The sequence below is a fragment of the Protopterus annectens genome, chromosome 1.part0 (genome assembly GCF_019279795.1).
Source record: "Protopterus annectens isolate FY-2018-M chromosome 1.part0, PAN1.0, whole genome shotgun sequence".
Lineage (NCBI taxonomy): Eukaryota > Metazoa > Chordata > Ceratodontiformes > Protopteridae > Protopterus > Protopterus annectens.
In genome coordinates, this window is record NC_056725.1 from 155,616,793 (window position 1) to 155,636,183 (window position 19,391).

Below are 19,391 nucleotides of genomic sequence, written 5' to 3' on the forward strand. Positions count from 1 at the left end.
ATTATACTGTATAGTGTCCATAATCACTATTCGTCCCCCTTTGTCAGCAGGTCTAATAACAATTGTTGCCTGTGACTGACTGCAATTTCCTCATACACTGTCTCTCTTTAAAAGTAAGATTGTCCTTCCTCTTATATGTCCTACGTTTGTCCAAGAGCTCATGGTATTTATATAATTCCTCTTCTGTTAGTTTATAATAAGCTTCTACCAAAGGATGGTTCAAAGGGACAAATTCACTCAAATTCCTAAAGTTATACATCCTATCTTCTTGTGTAACTATATCATTAGTACATTTTTTACCATAAAGAAGTTTCAGCATAATATTTCTGCAATAAACTTTAAGATCTGTAATAGAATCAGTAAGATTACTATACTCACTAGGTATAAAATTTAGCCCTTTATTTAATAGGCTGAATTCATCAGATAAAAGTGTATAAGATGAAATGTTACAAACTAAGGGTTCAAACCTTTGCCCCACATCTTTTTGATGGTTTGATGTGGTACAAACTCTTCTGAGAGTTTCCTTTTGTGGCGGCCACGACTCATGGATCGTGGTCGCCTGATACCCCTTTCTGTTCGTACTGGTAAAGGGAAAGGGACTCCTTCAGTGAGTTCTAATGTGCTTTCAGATGGTTTATGAAGTACCTTAGGTCTAACAACTGGTTCAACTAATTTCTGAGTTTGTAAAGATGGGTTCTTAACTACCTTAACCTCAGGGTAGAGATTATTGTCCCCTGGTGCAATAGTGTCCCCATCATGATGCACATCCAAACCATTCATATCCTGTGATACATCTATAACATGCAGCCCTTCACCTTGTTTGTGCTGTGATAGCACAGTTTCATCAATATCACATACAGTTAGTACTTCATTACTCACATTATTGTTCATATTATGTCTATTAATAGAGCGAGTAGTAAAGCCATTATTGTTCCTAACAGTCGCTTGGGAAGTCTCCTTAGAAGGGCCTTTGTTATTTTGAACAGTCATAGTCTCTCCTCGTCTAGGCCACATAAAGACGTGGCCTAATTTAAAATCGTTGGTATCTAGTGCAATTTTGCCCTTTTTCTGAAGCAATAATTTGCGTTCGTATGCCAGAACGCCATCAAGGAGACTCTTAAACAGAGGCTGTACCAATACATGCGGAAATGTATCAAAAACAAACTGTTGTTTAGATTTAATAGATTCGGTTAATGAAACTTCTTGGCGAAAAAAGTCAATAAGCAATTGTAAATATTGCTTGCTTACCTCAAGATTGATTAACTGCCATCTCGAGAGCAACTCCGGATACTGAGTACCTTGACTGGGCATATTAAACACCCTCAGTCCCCTAGGTACAATCTTTTTGTCAAGACAATACTGTAAATGTAGTCTTTGTAGCTGTAATCTTTTCAGCTTAAAAAAGTCTCTCTCTAGTTCCTCTAACAGCTTCTGCATCCTCTCAACGTCCACCGACGCATCGCCGACGTCATCAGTAGGTGTGGTTGCATCCAACTGCCAGGAAATACTCCTCGAGCAGTCCAAGTATTCGAGGAAGCGTTTATGTAACACTTCATTAGAAGTTGCTCCCAACTTGGGGACATAATCAAGTTCTATATTATCGATCCCTCGATCCATATTCGAATCTAAACTGCTCCAGACAATGGCAGTAAAAGCTGCAATCAATAATAAAACGAAGAAAAGGACTGCCAAAAAATCTGGTAAACGCTCTATCCTTGTATCAAATAGTATATAAATAAATGTCATAAGGCAAAAGGATAGAGCGAAGCAGAATCAGTCTCTGGTAATACCAAGTAGCGTAAGACGCTCAAAGTCCCAGAAGTGGTCCAAACCAAATAAAACAAATCCAAAAATGTGTAAAAAGTGTGGATGGTTAAATCCACACAGAAATTTATTAGAAAATATCCGGACAAAAACTGTTAGCGCTTTCGCTTAAAAAGCTTCTTCAGACATTAAACCATTCATCTAACATCAAACATTTATATACTGCACTCAAATTTTAAAACAGCCAATAGAACAGCATCAATTGTTGAGCATTAAAGTGGCCTCACACTAATAACAAATTCTTCTATTACATTTAGTAAACATCTCAAAGTCTGTTAATGTAAGACCAAAAACCAATGTAATAGCCAACAAAATAACTAAGTAGGTTAATACATTCATAGTATATAGTTAAAACCATTCATAAAGTGCATAATAAAAATATATATACACATTGAATGTAAGTGTATATAGAAAATAAGTAAATGAGCTTAATTGGAAAAATCATATTAGCATCTGGGGTATACTGTCACTTGAAAATGTATATGCGAACTTATGTGACAAAAAATAATGGAGTTATTACTCCTATTATTCCTACACTACTCATTTATGTAAGAATATATAAATGCATATAGATATATATTTTATATATTTTTTTTGGGACATATACAAGATATATCTATATGCATTTATATATTCTTACAGTATATAAATGTTTGATGTTTACCAGATTTTTTGGCAGTCCTTTTCTTCATTTTATTATTGATTGCAGCTTTTACTGCCATTGTCTGGAGCAGTTTAGATTCGAATATGGATCGAGGGATCGATAATATAGAACTTGATTATGTCCCCAAGTTGGGAGCAACTTCTAATGAAGTGTTACATAAACGCTTCCTCGAATACTTGGACTGCTCGAGGAGTATTTCCTGGCAGTTGGATGCAACCACACCTACTGATGACGTCGGCGATGCGTCGGTGGACGTTGAGAGGATGCAGAAGCTGTTAGAGGAACTAGAGAGAGACTTTTTTAAGCTGAAAAGATTACAGCTACAAAGACTACATTTACAGTATTGTCTTGACAAAAAGATTGTACCTAGGGGACTGAGGGTGTTTAATATGCCCAGTCAAGGTACTCAGTATCCGGAGTTGCTCTCGAGATGGCAGTTAATCAATCTTGAGGTAAGCAAGCAATATTTACAATTGCTTATTGACTTTTTTCGCCCAGAAGAAGTTTCATTAACCGAATCTATTAAATCTAAACAACAGTTTGTTTTTGATACATTTCCGCATGTATTGGTACAGCCTCTGTTTGAGAGTCTCCTTGATGGCGTTCTGGCATACGAACGCAAATTATTGCTTCAGAAAAAGGGCAAAATTGCACGAGATACCAACGATTTTAAATTAGGCCACGTCTTTATGTGGCCTAGACGAGGAGAGACTATGACTGTTCAAAATAACAAAGGCCCTTCTAAGGAGACTTCCCAAGCGACTGTTAGGAACAATAATGGCTTTACTACTCGCTCTATTAATAGACATAATATGAACAATAATGTGAATAATGAAGTACTAACTGTATGTGATATTGATGAAACTGTGCCGTCACAGCACAAACAAGGTGAAGGGCTGCATGTTATAGATGTATCACAGGATATGAATGGTTTGGATGTGCATCATGATGGGGACACTATTGCACCAGGGGACAATAATCTCTACCCTGAGGTTAAGGTAGTTAAGAACCTATCTTTACAAACTCAGAAATTAGTTGAACCAGTTGTTAGACTTAAGGTACTTCATAAACCATCTGAAAGCACATTAGAACTCACTGAAGGAGTCCCTTTCCCTTTACCAGTACGAACAGAAAGGGGTATCAGGCAACCACGATCCATGAGTCGTGGCCGCCACAAAAGGAAACTCTCAGAAGAGTTTGTACCACATCAAACCATCAAAAAGATGTGGGGCAAAGGTTTGAACCCTTAGTTTGTAACATTTCATCTTATATACTTTTATCTGATGAATTCAGCCTATTAAATAAAGGGCTAAATTTTATACCTAGTGAGTATAGTAATCTTACTGATTCTATTACAGATCTTAAAGTTTATTGCAGAAATATTATGCTGAAACTTCTTTATGGTAAAAAATGTACTAATGATGTAGTTACACAAGAAGATAGGATGTATAACTTTAGGAATTTGAGTGAATTTGTCCCTTTGAACCATCCTTTGGTAGAAGCTTATTATAAACTAACAGTAGAGGAATTATATAAATACCATGAGCTCTTGGACAAACGTAGGAAATATAAGAGGAAGGACAATCTTACTTTTAAAGAGAGACAGTGTATGAGGAAATTGCAGTCACAGGCAACAATTGTTATTAGACCTGCTGACAAAGGGGGACGAATAGTGATTATGGACACTATACAGTATAATATAGCTATGAATAAGCTGTTGGATGACAGATTTTATAGTATGATAAGCAAGATTGAATTACATGCCATTATGAACCATGTCATTAACACATTGTTTGATATCCATCAAGGAGGTATTATCAACAAAGAACTGCTGAATTGCTTGTTAGTTAAAACTCAATTGATTCCCCTTATACAAGGCCTCCCCAAGATCCATAAGGATATGGGTGACCCCCCAATGAGACCTATAGTATCTGGTGGGGGATGGGTTACAGAACGCCTGTCCATTTATGTAGAGAAACACTTGAGACCGATTTTAAACCACAACATGTTTGTTCTAAAAGATTCTAAACAGTTTCTAGTGGACCTATATGATTGTCTAGGAGGTTTTACTAATGTTGAAGGTCTAGTCTTTGTAACTCTCGATGTACAATCACTCTTTACTGTTATACCAAATGAACTGGGGGTGTTGTATATATTAGAATATTTAAAAAAACACAGTGAATACTCAGAAGTACAAAGAGATCTCATTACCTATTTTTTGGAACTGGTACTGGAGAACAATTTGTTCATGTTCCAAGATAGGATATACCAGCAGCAGGATGGAGTAGCTATGGGTACCCCTTGTGCCAACAGCTATGCCAACATGTTTCTGGCACAATGGGAGGAATCCATTCTGTTTCATTTACCCATTTTTGAGGCACATGTTAAGTTCTACCGTCGTTTTGTTGACGATTTGTTTATATTGTGGGATGGAAGCCCGGAACAGCTAGATGTACTTTTCACCAGCATGAATAGTCTAACTGACTTTCTTAGATTTACCATAGAATATTCTATGTATAGAATAGACTTTCTTGATATATATATTGAAAGGTTGCCTTGTGGGTTGATCAATACTGGCATACATAGGAAGTCCTGTTATGCTAATACACTCCTATTGAGGTCCAGTATGCACCCCTCCTATGTGTTCAAAAACATCATTAAAGGTCAGGGCGTACGGTCCTCTAGAATGAATCCCATGGATATGGGATTTGTTGACGAACTAGTGAAACTCGGAATTAACCTTTTGGAGAGAGGATATAAGGAGGCTGAACTTGATGAACAACTTTGTAGTATTCCTGAGTTAAGGTCTAATATAGCTGCTCCTTACTTTGGACCCAGAGATAGGGATCAAAAAATATGCTTTAGACCTACCTATTCCTCAGTCAAGTTCCCATTTTGTTACACCAGTGATCATAGGGAGGTTAGAGGGATTTATCAGTAGGTGTTGGCCAGTTCTACAAACAGATGAGGACATTAGAAAGGTTGTAGGTGAACAACCTAGTTTTCTATACAGGAATAAGAAAAATTTGAAGAGGTTGCTTTGTTATCCTAAAGACCAGAACTTGGAATTTAGAGACATGCATACCAAACCATGTGGCATATGCAATTTTTGTCCCTACATAGATATAAAAGATGAGTTTCTTCATCCAGATTTGAATATAATATTCAAAATGAAAGCCTCAGCTAATTGTATGACTCCACATTTAGTTTATCTAGCTACATGCCAGCTCTGTTCATCTTTTTATGTTGGCAAAACCAACAGACCATTCAAGGACAGGATACGTGAGCATATCTACCATATTAAGAAAGGCTCACAATGCAATGCATTAGCCAAACATGTAGCTCAATGTGGTACTACACACAATTTTCTGTTTAGAGCATTGGCAGTGATTCAACCTAGTGCACTAGAGGGTGATATTCGGAACCATACGGAGAGTATAGAAAGTGATTGGATTATAAGGTTAAGGGCAGATAGAGGGAAGGGACTGAATGAGAGGGCCTCTATCAAGCCCTTTCTTAAGAAACGCAGGAACAACAAGTGACAGCTTTTATGGGTTCCCAAGATATTGTATAATTTATATATATTTTTTTGGGACATATACAAGCTATATCTATATGCATTTATATATTCTTACATAAATGAGTAGTGTAGGAATAATAGGAGTAATATCTCCATTATTTTTTGTCACATAAGTACGCATATACATTTTCAAGTGACAGTATACCCCAGATGCTAATATGATGTTTCCATTTAAGCTCATTTATTTATTTTCTATATACACTTACATTCAATGTGTATATATATTTTTATTATGCACTTTATGAATGGTTTTAACTATATACTATGAATGTATTAACCTACTTAGTTATTTTGTTGGCTATTACATTGGTTTTTGGTCTTACATTAACAGCCTTTGAGATGTTTACTAAATGTAATAGAAGAATTTGTTATTAGTGTGAGGCCACTTTAATGCTCAACAATTGATGCTGTTCTATTGGCTGTTTTAAAATTTGAGTGCAGTATATAAATGTTTGATGTTAGATGAATGGTTTTATGTCTGAAGAAGCTTTTTAAGCGAAAGCGCTAACAGTTTTTGTCCAGATATTTTCTAATAAATTTCTGTGTGGATTTAACCATCCACACTTTTTACACATTTTTGGATTTGTTTTATTTGGTTTGGACCACTTCTGGGACTTTGAGCGTCTTACGCTACTTGGTATTACCAGAGACTGATTCTGCTTCACTCTATCCTTTTGCCTTATGACATTTATTTACATCCTTATTAGTAATAACATACAAAAGCCGTCACCAAACCAACAAATGGCACAAACGAGTAGTAAAAAAACTTTTTAATATCCAGTGTTAAGTGCTTTCCCTCTAATCACAGGACTTCATCAGAACAAGAACAGCACACACTGCAAAAAGCTTTTAAAAACTAACTCCTCATCACACACATTTGACTCATCCAATCAAAATTGTAATCTTGTTAAAAAGTTAAATAGGCTACTCTCTCTTAAAGAAACATTGTCACTAATAAATGGTACTACCAAAGAGTAAATCACATCAGAGCGAGGCAAAATAAATTCTTGTTAACCATCCACTCATCATATTAATACATTGTACAAAAGGAAATCATACCAATAAAATAGCGTATGATTTAAGTTTTAAGATACTGGCTATAGATGTTGATTCATTAAGTCCTGGTTGGTTAACAGGCCAGGGTATTAGGGAACTTCTCCTTACTCTTTCCGATAGCTCAGGTGGATATAAAAGATCTCACAGCATACACCGTTAACACAGACAGATGGGGCCTCAGTTTAATATCTCATCCAAAGGACGACACACTCAGGAGTGCAACACTCCCATCTCCCCTTAAAGTGCACTGCAGTGTCAGCAATCCATCTAATTGGTGCGGGAATTAAACCCACAGCCTTATGCACCAAAGACAAGTTTGCTGCCTTTTGTGTGCTATAAACACTGCTTTGAAATTGTATAGCACAAACACTGATGACCATTTGCTAAACAAAACAGTTATACATTGAAAACAAACTTAGCATGAGCAACAGCAAATTTCTTTCTCTTGAAACTTACAGTCCTTGAAAATGCACCCACGTATATTTTTTCCATTAAGCAGTGAAAAAGAATGTGTGAACCAATAAAAGACAAAACTACCCATCTGACAATTAAGTTAGCAGTCTGGTAGTTAGTGTAGAGGAGTAAGGTTCTTGTGTTTTGTAGCCAAGGGTATAGGGTTTGAGCCTGATCAAGCTAATTAACTAACCTGCCATTCCAAACTAGGACATTTTACACAGACAGATGCAGACACACACTTCTGAGTACCTGAAATACTAGACCCAAGTGAAAGCAGAGGCAGTTCAGTTCTCTGTTGCAATTCAGCAGCATCTCCAGCTCATTTCAAAAAGATAAGTACTAACTGTTTAATTCTCGTACATTGCCTGTAGTAAAGATGAAAGTCCCAAATGTTCTCTGATTTTAACTAGGGTACGATTTGCTGTGTATGTGTTTCCAATGTGCATCGCGCATTGCTATGTTGTACTAAAGACATACAATGCACGCACAGAAAGTGCATATGTAAAGAAAAAAATGCATTGATGCAAAAAAATGTACACTACCTTTTTTTAATTCTTTAACAGTAGAAGAAAGAAAGAGAAGATAAAAAAAGTAAAAAGGCACATTTATCACAAGTGCAGCTAAAAATACTTTACTGTAAAGTATGCAATTTACATTGAGAAACATTTCAGTGAAATACTGTTAACATAAATTGTTTACCTTTCAGTTAGTTACCTTATTCCTTCCGCTTCCCCTCCACTCAGAGTCCTTCCAAACATTAATGACATGAAGTAAGGCTAATGGTTTTCAGTTTCTCACAAGTTTAACAAAATAAACAGACGTCCATTCATTTCACTTATTTGTATGCAGCCGTATTTCACAAATGCAATTGATGCTTTGCAATGTCACTTTTATTCACTAACTTCTGCATTGCTGGTCTTCTTCCTGTTCATCTCCATCGCCTAGCTCCGGATTCCACTTCAATTCCAAGGTACTCCCGATTCTTCTGGTCAACTCCTGTGCTTTTCTTTATTTCTCAGGCATTTTCATTTGGAAAGTGGAAAAGGTTTCACTAGCAAAGTCTCTCTCTGTGTGCTTTATCAGAAGAATGAGAATCAGAGTCTCCTTCTGCTTGATGGCTCACATGTTGGGCAAAATTTTTCATTTCCTCCTTAACTTGTTCTGCATCAAAAAGTGAATTTGATCCTGCAGGGAATAATATTTTGATTATAGCTGCATACAGCAGCCTGAATCTCACACCTGCCTGTCAACATTCCCTGATTACTGGAATAAATTTGTTTCTCTTCTGCCTGATGGGACACTGGCATAATGGTTAAGGTATTTACCTCACAGACACAAGGTACAGGGTTTGATTCTCACATTGGGTAATTGGTTAGGCTTAAAATAGCCCACAAGGGCAGTTAGACTAGTACTAACATAGAACCTAGTTAAATTTGTGACAGCCCCCAATGGGCCCCTACTAAACCAGCGGGCCCTAGTGCTGGATCTGGCTATGTGCAGGATACAAAATATAATGTGTACTTGAACTGAAGTTAAAACTTACTAAAATTATGCAAGCTAAAGCAACTTCTGCCACACAACAGAGAACCAAGATATGAGGACATTAAGCTAGTACCCTGTATTAAGGGCAAGCCTCTAACACCATGTATAACTCAGCAAAACTGTAGGACATCTGTAATAACTTAAAACACCAGTACAAAGTGAAAGTGTTGAAGTGTATTTAAATGTATCTTATTGTGTTAGCTGGTCACATTTAATAAGGTTTTGTGTTCATGGCACAGTTCTTAAACCCACTGGCAGCCGCAAAGTGTGCTTAGAGTTAAATGCCATAAGTTGTCACAGCTGTTGAAACGATTTATGGGGTTAGGATTACTACTGTTGAGGACATTTGCTGGGGCCTTTTACAAATGACGAGACTGCATATATATAATTGTAATTGCACCAAAAATGGCACTGGTTTCCACATTTTCTGGGTTTTTAAGTGCATAGGGAATACGATTTTTCTGTCCATTGTGTAGAAGCCTGTTTTGTAGCAGTGAACCCTTATATAGCAGCTGTCTTCAAAATATGAATATTGTTGGCTTTTTACAGAACTGTCATGGGATAGAAAACAGAATCGACAGTATGAAATTAATAAATTCTGTCGCAGTTATTACTGCCTAACATTTCTTTTCTTAAAACTTGTCTTAACATGTAGTGGTACAGGTGGAAGATTGGTCTTAGAATCTGATCTTAACATTTAGTAGTAGAGGTTGAATATTGGTCTTAGAATCTGGTATTAGATTAGAAGTCATCTCCAAAATAATGAAAATAAAGCAAGTATTTATCCATTACATTCTTTAGCTTCAAACCATTTTAGCTATATTTGCTGGATTGCAGCTAGGAAGGGACTTAAGTGGAATACATAGATAAACTCCTAAGGTCTTAACCAGTGAGGGCTTAATCCCATAGAAAAGATGGTGAATGAGGGAGCATTTGCAGTAGATTATTTAGTGACCTAACGAATATCTAACATTTCTTTATTTCCCAATAGATCTTGATGAGTCCTGTTGATGACACTCAGACTAAGGTAAAAGTATTTTATTTTTGAATAGACAGCTGGAACTGAATTAAAATGTAGTTAAAATGTTTGTCATAGCTGTATATGATGTGTGTTGTGCATATTGCTTCTTGTTAACGGGTATTGTATTTGCTGCATACAGTACTGTAAGATGAAGGAAATGATAATATGAAGAGAATTTTATTCAATACTGCAGTACAGGGCAGTGCTAGTTGGTTTGCTGGGCTAACTAAACAAAAAAAAATTACTTTACTCAATACAAAGACCTGCCCTTGTAGTAGTTGAAGTTAAGTAAAATGCATAACTTGGGTAATGTTCTTAATACCATGGTAGGAAAGGGATTTTAATTGATTTTAAGTAATGTAATGCTAATAAGCAGTAAGCTGTTTAAGGATTTAGATAGTACAGGTTTATCCAAAACTGGCTTTGGTCACTTTAACTTCACCATCATAATTAGACAACTCCGTCTTTGAGTAAACTGTGTGGACTTGCACAGTTGTGCTTTTCAGGTTGCTTTTTCAGGCAAGTCTTGCATTTTCTTTTATTTCGATTTATGAAAAATAGTTTGATTTTGTGTTTTTTTTTTTTATCCCCCCATTCACTGTTTTTTTTTTTTTAATTTTGAAATGTTGAACTGTAGCGTAATATGTCACTTTAGTTTTTAATAGAATGTTTTAGATTTTTAGCTGGTTTGTTAGTTTTGTCTTTCTGACTGTCTCTTTTTTTCTCTTAGAAAAGTTCACAATGAATCTTCACATCATTTGATTTACCCAATTCCTTGAGAAAAGTTAGTTCTCTTCTGTAGTACTTCATCTACTAAAACTCCTTTTTGATGTAGGACTGGTTTTATTAACTGAATTTTGGAGGACAGCAATACTTTACGTATATCTGTGCATAGAAAATTTGCTGATAGTAATCAGTATTTGATGGGGACTAGCTGTCATCCAGTTCATACTTTGGTCTCCTTGCCCTATAGGGAATGTATGAGACTTAGACGGCTATGTAACACTGACATGGACTTCTTTAAAGAAATTAGTGTGACTAGTGAGATGTTTAGATTGAGGGGCTATAGTGAAGCTAGTATTCAAACAGCTATAGATAAGGTTATTAATGAACAACATAAAGTTGGTACTTATAGGTATGGAAGTAAGGGGTATAAGTTAGATGTTAGAAATCAAGAGAAAAGACTTGTTTATTTTGTCTCTACATGTAGTGTTTTCAGTGATGTTTTAATAGATATTGTTAAACACTACTTGAATTTTTTGTTTAGATCAATGGATCTAAAAAATTTATTGTCTAGGTCTTTAGGCATCTCATTTCGTAGAGGTAGGAATTTAAAAGATATTTTGGTACATAATAAATTTAAATATCCCATTGAGACATTGCAATATAGGACCATGCGGAGACTAGGAACTTCTCCTTGTGGTCATTGCAATGTATGTCATTATATTGTTCCAACTTTTAAGTATATAAATAGCCATGTATTTGAGGTTAAAAATATATATAGCTGTAATGCTGAAGGTATTATTTATGCGTTGAAATGTCCGTGTAATCTTGTATATATATATATATAGGAGAAAGTAAAAGGAAGTTTAAAACTAGACTGCAGGAGCATGTCAGGAATATTAGAAATAATAAAGAAGATAGCCCTGTTGCTAAACATTTTATGCTGGTTCACAATTCTAATCCAAATGGGTTACAAGCCACTATCTTAGAACATGCCATGAAGGGTGTATTTTCTGATGCTTTGTATAAAAATAAGCGGTTTTATAAAGAAAGTATTTTCATTTTGAAATATGACACCTTATTTCCTCAGGGTCTGAATGTGGAATGTAACTGGAAGCTTCTTATCTGATGAGAAAGTAGTATTAAGTATTTTTTAATGTTTATTGGTTAATTGGTTTAGGCTGCTTGTTTAATTGTTAGATGTATTAGGGTATATAAACTGTGCAAGTTATGTGATGTTTTATACTCCTTGAAGGTGGTTGCCGAAGCGCTAGAGGTGCAATAAACTGGTGTTTTAAGTGGATTCTTTGTCTGTGGTCTTCAGTTTTATCTTTTCTTCGTATCTTTCCTTTTTGGTTCGTGCACTGTTTTTATTAACTGTAGCCTGTCATCTGTTTACATTTTCGTTTTTGAAAGAGAAAATAATGAAAGGATTATATTTAGTCTCCCTTTCTAAACTGAAGCTTCGAATGAATAGGTTCATAGGTAGGTACCAGGCTATCTGCCCAAAGGCATTTATAAGCCTAGCCAGAATGTGTTAGCTTACACCGCCCCCTTAGATTAGTTCCCTGTGCCTCTGTCTAGCAGAGCCACTGAAGTGATCCCTGGGGTAAACTTTCTGCTTCCCATCCACTCGTCAAGGTTTCTCTTGAAGAGCGTTAGCGAGGAGCTCTGCCTAATGTAGATTGGAATCTTGTTTCAAAGCTTGGGAAGTCTCTGGGACAGGAATCTATCCCTCCAGCACGTCCTATTTATTGTTGTGGTGAGGTTTAGATCCCTAGTACGTGTGGCTCGAGGGGATATGGTTTTCTTTAGGTGGAGCATGTCCATCAATTCTGGGTTGGACATGGCCTTGTATGTCAGGCAGAGATCACCTCTGAGTAGGCGGTATGCAACCGAGTACAGCTGGAGTTTCTTCAGTTGAGCTGCATAGGGCATCTGTTTGAGACCAGTGATCCTCTTGGTGAGGTACTTCTGTGGTCTTTCCAGCTTTTGCAGGTGTCTTGTAAGGTACATTCCAATGGGGGCGTTGTACTCTATGATGGGTCTGATGAGTGATGAGTAGAGGGGCACAATGACCTCTTTTGATATGGATGCGAACCCTTTTGTGATTAGGTGGGCCACATAGAAGGATTTTCTAACCACTTTGGCAATGTGATTATCAAAGGAGAGATTACTGTGTACTTGGGTCCCCAGATCCCTTATTGCGCCTTCCGTATTTAGCGGACTACCACCTATGTGGTAGTTTGTGGGTACTTTGTTTTTTCCTTAGGGGATGACTATGCACTTTGTGGCATTTAGCTTGAGGCCGTGATTTTGACACCAGGTATCTGTCTCAGTGAGACCCTTTTGGAGGATGTCCATGTCAGCTGGAGAGTCAATTATAGCCCCTACTTTGCAGTCATTTGCGAACTTGGTCAGCCATAGTCCTCCTGTGCTTGCCTGTACCTCTGAGAGTTATATGCCGAACAGGAGGGGTCCTAGGTAAGAGCTCTGGGGAATGCCACTTGTAGGCGGTTTAGAGTTGGACCTAGCTCTTGTATCTCTTACCATGTGGATTCTGTCCGTGAGCCGGTTGATAACCCATCTTGTGTTGTAGGGGTTTATGTTCAGCCTGATGAACTTGTCTATAATACCAGAATGGGGAATGGTGTTGAAGGGCTTTGCGAGGTCTAGGTAGGCTGTGTGGACCACCTTTCCCTCATCTATAGCTTTGGTAACTGTCTCAAAGAAGTCTACCAGGTTTAGGAGGCATGATCTGCCCTTACCAAAGCCGAACTGGGTAGGGTCCAGTGTTTGGAGGTTCCAAATGTCTCTGTTAATGAGTTCCATGATGATGCGCTCCATAGTCTTACAGACAAAGTTAGGCTTATAGAGCGATAGTTCCTGGAGTCTGTTGTGGCTCTACCTTTGTGGAATGGAATAACCGTTGCTGTGCACCACTTTATGGGTACATAGCCTGTGGAGAGGTTGAGTTTAAACATTGTGTTTAGGTGAGGGGTTAGTTCATCTTTGAGCTTGTGTAGGACACAACCTGGGACACCATCTGGTCCCACTGATGCTGTGTTTTTGTCTTTGGAGAGGGCTGTTTTAACCCGAGTGTCTGTGATTTCAGGGGGTCTACTTTCTTCTGGTATGGTTATGGGCTCTTTTGGGGGTGAGAGGGGGGGTGAAGTTTGCACTGAACCTGTCTGCCAGGATGTTGGTGATATCGGTCAGTTTAGTGTATTTTGTGCCATTCTGCACTAACTCCGACCAGATCTGAGAATTGCCACTTATGTTCTTGACATAGCTAAAGAATGCCTTGTGGTTATCTTTGGAGTCCTTGGCAATTTTTTTTTCGAAGCTAGCCTTGGATGATTTTATGAGGGATCATAGTTTCTTGCTGGTACTGATCAGGGATGTCTTCCCTTCTTGGGATTTAACTCTTTTTCTGTACTAGTTTCCTCCTTCTGTTATATAGCTTGTTTATGACAGGGGTCTACCAGACTGGTTTCCTCTTCTTGGAGGAGTGAGTCTTGGTTTTGCTTGAGATAGCACGATCCATGCATTCCTGTAGGTGCCTACAGAATGCATTGGTAAAGGATTTTGCAGCTTGGACAGCATTCTCCTTTAGCTTGGGGGCTTTGAAACTTTCAACCTCGGTCTTAAGCAATGTGAAGTTTGCTTTTGAAAATGTTTTCACGGTGGTTTCCTTGACCGGGGGTGGGGGCGGGATGTGGAAATCCGGAGTGATTAGTTTATGGTCAGATCTAACCAGTGAGGGGTTGACCTCCGGTGTGGAACACCGGTCGCCCATGTTGGTTTATAAATTCTAGGAAATGTTGGGGAAGGGAGTTAGTACGTGAGTAGTTCTTCCAGTTAATGTTTGGGTAATTGAAATCACCCAATATTTGGGTGTTTGGTAGGACCTTTATGTTTCCCAGTGTTTCCAGAAATGCGGAATGGGGGTTCTGGGACATGGTGGGTGATCTGTAGCAAGCTACAATTTGAATTGCAGTTTTGCCCATTGTTAGTTGCACGTGGATGATCTCTGAAGCATCGTGCTGTGCCACTAACCTGGAGGTGTGGGTATTCTTGATGAATATTGGTACGCCCCCGCCTTTTGTATTTTGGTCTGGGTTCTGTGGCCAAAATGTATGGTATGACTTGTAGCCTGGTAGTGCTGGGGTGCTCTCTGGAGCCTTAAACCAGGTTTCTGTTACTGCACATATATCGATTTTCTCCATACTGAGGAATGCCTCAAGTGCGTGCATTTTGAGGTTTAGACTTCTGGCATTGAGTAGCATTACCCTCAGTTTTTTATTACTTGTGCTATTTACGGCGGTGGTTTGTCTTTTGAGCCTTGCCTAAAAAAGGTATTATGGGGGTGGCAAGAGCCTTGGCCAGTATTCGAAAGCCTAAGGGTGACAGGTGCAAGCCGTCTCTAGCGAAGCAGTGTAGCTTGCCGAGCATGTCATCCCAGGCGGACAGACATTGGATCCCCTTTGAATGACACCAGAAGCTTAGCCAATTGTTGAAATTGGTAATTTTTTCTTTGTACCGTGGTATCATTCTTGGCGAGAGCAGGATGTTACTCAAGGTCAGGGTCATACCCGCCTGGGCTACGTGATCAGAGAGCTCTTCCATGTCTCTCTTCATGTAGTGTAGGGAGGTATGGCTCAGGTCATTCACACCAACATGGACAATGACAGAGTCGTATTTGTACTTGTTCTGGAGTGACCTGAGTGCTAGTGTTATGTGGTGGATCCTGGCACCTGACAGGCAGCTAGCAGTAACCTTCTCCTTGTTCAGCCTAGTGAGTGGGACGTCAGTATGTCTGACTATAGAGTCACCTATTACTAGTGTGTTGGGTATGTTATTTTGCCTTAAGGGCTGTGATTGCATGGCACACTGGTTTTGTGAAGTATGTGTTTCATGGTTTGTGGTGGGGGGGGTGGAGGTTGCTTGGATGTCTGCTTTGGAGGTCTCTGTTGCTTTTGCAGATTTTTATTTAGTGCCTCTGAGTATGTTTTCTTGTATTTGTGTGTTTTTTTGCTGGTGCTGGTTTAATAGGTCTATGTGAGACTGATGGTGTGATGCAAGTAATTCCCTTCTCCTCTTGACTGTCTGATCCAGTCTTGAGTTGAGAGAGCTTAGCCTCCAGTTTGGCTGTATAATTGCATCTCTCGCATGTATTAGTGTTTGGTGGTAGAAGGAGAGGGTTGTCTGTGTACATGAGGCAGTTGTAACATTGCTTCAAAATGCCCAGATTCACCAGTTGGACTGGAGAGTACACCTGAAACTGCCCTTTGCACATGCCTGGATAGGTACAGTGAACTGTTTTACTGATTGGCTGGTAAGGTCGTATAGAGAGCCTTGTCCTTCTGTACAATGTAGGGGGGGATTAGTGCTAGGGTCTATTAGTGCTTGCTATGAGTTTTGAGCTAGTGCCTGGCTGAGAAATGAATGATTTGAGTGCTTAAGTTGAAGGTTTGTCTAGTTACAAGGGAAAAATTGAAGAGGAGACTTTGTGGAGCCGGGAATAGTTAAACCCTAGCTAACCGGCACTGCCCAGTGCTTAAAACTGCGCAAATGCAGGTTTTGTAGCAGGAAGATGAAAGAGAGAGAAATTAGCCCAAAATGGCCAATAAACTACTGATTTCTGGGCTGAAACCACTCCTCCAGGGACAGATAGAGGGTGCTGAAAGCTCCCCTCTCTCACAGGTGAACAGAGAAACTTCCTTCTTTCCAAGTAAGGTATGAGCAAACACAGAAACTTGTAACACAGCCCTGAATTAAGCACTAACCTGAAAACTGGACTATACTAGCTTAGAAAGGCAGGAAACAAGTATATTTTGTTTTCTTTATCAGCAAATGCTATATCAGCTGGTTGAAATTTGATGTGCCCTAAACTTGATTAGAAAGTACAGACTTTGTTTTTGACTAAACACAAGGTTATTGTAGCATACTGCTGAAGACCTTCTTTGGATTCTTTCAGTGAAAAATTTCCTTAGTATTTTTAAGAAAATGTTCACTGGATACCCTTTGATTTGGTCATTAGGGCATGACAACTTTTCTGCTGATCAACAACAGTCAGGGGAGAACCATGTGTCATGTAGTTGTGCGCAGTTGGTTTTTTGTTTGTTTTTTAATAAACAGTTTGTACGTTGGCCCTCTGTTTTGTTTTAAAAGGTATCCTTCATTGGTTCAAATGCAGAATAACCTGAAATAGATTAGGGTAAGATTTACCTTCAGAGCAAAGAAAAGTCTTCCTTTCATCCTTTAATCAGAGTATAAGAAGGTCATGTTTTAGCACACATGTTTTTCAAAAACAGACTTCTTGAAAACTCTTTTACTACTAATACTAATGTTTTGAAGTCACAAGAGTTGTTAATCCTTCCAGTAGTCCAACTGGAAGAAAGAGAATAAGTAGAATTAATTTTTCTTAATGCCTTCCATAAACATTTGAGGGTTGTATCTCCACATTTGGCTGACTGTAATGTAACAGCTGTGTATGTGGGTAATGCTGGATTTACCAGAACAAATGTCTAATAAAACCTCAAAACAATAGCAGAATAAGTAAAGCAAAGGATCCAGCAGACAACTTCTTAAACCACCATACACTTTATTAAAATAACAAAATAAGGATAGGTAAGCGTTTTCATGATAAACATAGCAGTTCATCAGACCTAATAGAGTTTAACAGTACACATCTGAATATATAGCAAGAGCCAATCAAATACAATACAATCACATTCAATTAATTTAAATGGCTGGGCTTTCAGCACCGGCTTTAAAGGTATACATCCATTTAATTTGTGTTCCTTATTTCCCTGGAAATGTATCATTCACTTGAGTTCATTCATTTTATTAAAATTGTCAACATCCCCTAATCTCGTATCAGATATTATTAACTGCAATACCATAAATTTAAATGTATGAGTAGTATCTTTCTCAATTACATGTCTAGCTATTGCATTAGAACTCCTGTGGCTGCATATTTCACTCAAATGCTCTTTAATCCTCTTTTTCAAAGTACAGTTAGTCATACCCATGTAGAAACATGGGCAGACTGAATAAATAGCTAAATATTTTAAACTACTGCAAGAGATATCTGCATATAAGTTTGGGGTAAACTTCTGGGATGTAACAGGATGAACACAACAAGTGATCTTTGCAATATAGTCACATGCACTACATTCTCTGCCAGGAAATGTCTCTACCTGTCCAGTATCCCTTTTCCCATAACAAAGCATTCTTTTCAATGACTTCCTATTCTTAAATAGGAAACTGGGCTGTTCCCCTACTACCTGTTTAATCGTATATGTGGTGAGAATGGGCCAATTACATCTGATAATATCACAGACCACATTCACATTGCTTAAATACAAAAGCGGGAATTGATGTCCACCTGTTTGTTATTAGTCAGTCTAATTCGATCTGTAACATTTGATCTGATGTTTTTAATCTTTGTTAATTCCTTACTGATGGGTTATCGGTTCCGTCCTCGGAACCAAGCCGGCCAAATATCAAGCTTGCATTAGCCAGAAACTCTCGAGCGAAGGTCCTACCCTGAATGCTCTGCTCCTTGTTACCCCGGATCTCATTTGCCACGTTGCTGTACAGCCATGTCAAGCCACTCTCTCAGCTAAGTGTCTAATTTTTTGAAAGTTTTATACATTGTTCTTACTTTAAACGTTTTCATATAGTTTCTACTAATATTTTCCTACCCTATCATATACTCCCTTTAGTCTTTTTCCCTTTATTACCCTTTTCTTACCTGTGAGGTAATTCTTCATTACCATCATTGGTAATTCTTCCTTTTCTCTTCTTACCCTTTTGGTAGCCTTTCCTCTTCTTTTTGGTACTGTTCTTCTTCTCCACATCATTATGTCGGATAAGAAAAGTAGCGTTGGTTTTAAGCAGTGTAAGGATTGCAGCCATAAGTTACTGCTTTCCGATGGCCATGACTTGTGTGTCTACTGTCTGAAAGTCTCCCACCTTACTGCGGATCCCCCATGTGGAATTTGTAAAAATTTTTCAACCAGGACTCTTAACGAGAGAAAGAACAAATTAATATTGAAAGGTCTTCTCAAATCTTTTTTCTCTGAGGCTATTTCTGGGTTGGAGGGCTCATCCCCTCCTGTTAAACCCCCTAAGAAGAGGAGTTCTTCCTCTTCCTCATCAAGGTCACTCCCTTCTCCTTCTAGAGATCATAGGGAGTCGACTCATAAAAAGGTGAAATTGATTACTACTTTGGCACTGCCACCTGTGACCCTGTCAGCTCCAGGCTCGGCACTGCCCCAAATGATTCTGGCTTCAGCCATGTCTTCCTTATTGACACCGGTACCAGAGTTCCCGGTGCAGACAACTACGGCTCCAACAGTTCTGTCGCAGCCCTTACTGGCACCATCCATGCAGGTACAATCCCCTTCGGCTCTGAGTCTGACGTTTCTGTCCTCCACGGTACAGATATTTTCGGCACCGACATGTTCTTTGGTGCTGTCCTTCTTGGCACCATCCTTATTGCTGGTACAGACACT

General features: G+C 38.4%; 1 protein-coding gene across 2 annotated transcripts in view; it reads left to right on the forward strand.

The window, feature by feature from the left end:
- LOC122787514 (transmembrane protein 87A-like) overlaps positions 1 to 19,391 on the forward strand; it is a 1,268,634-nt gene that overhangs the window by 314,014 nt on the left and 935,229 nt on the right. For both annotated transcript variants that reach the window (XM_044054310.1, XM_044054387.1), the window contains exon 6: positions 10,114 to 10,149. In XM_044054310.1, coding sequence (XP_043910245.1) covers positions 10,114 to 10,149 — 36 coding nt within the window. The remainder of the gene's footprint in view (positions 1 to 10,113; positions 10,150 to 19,391) is intronic.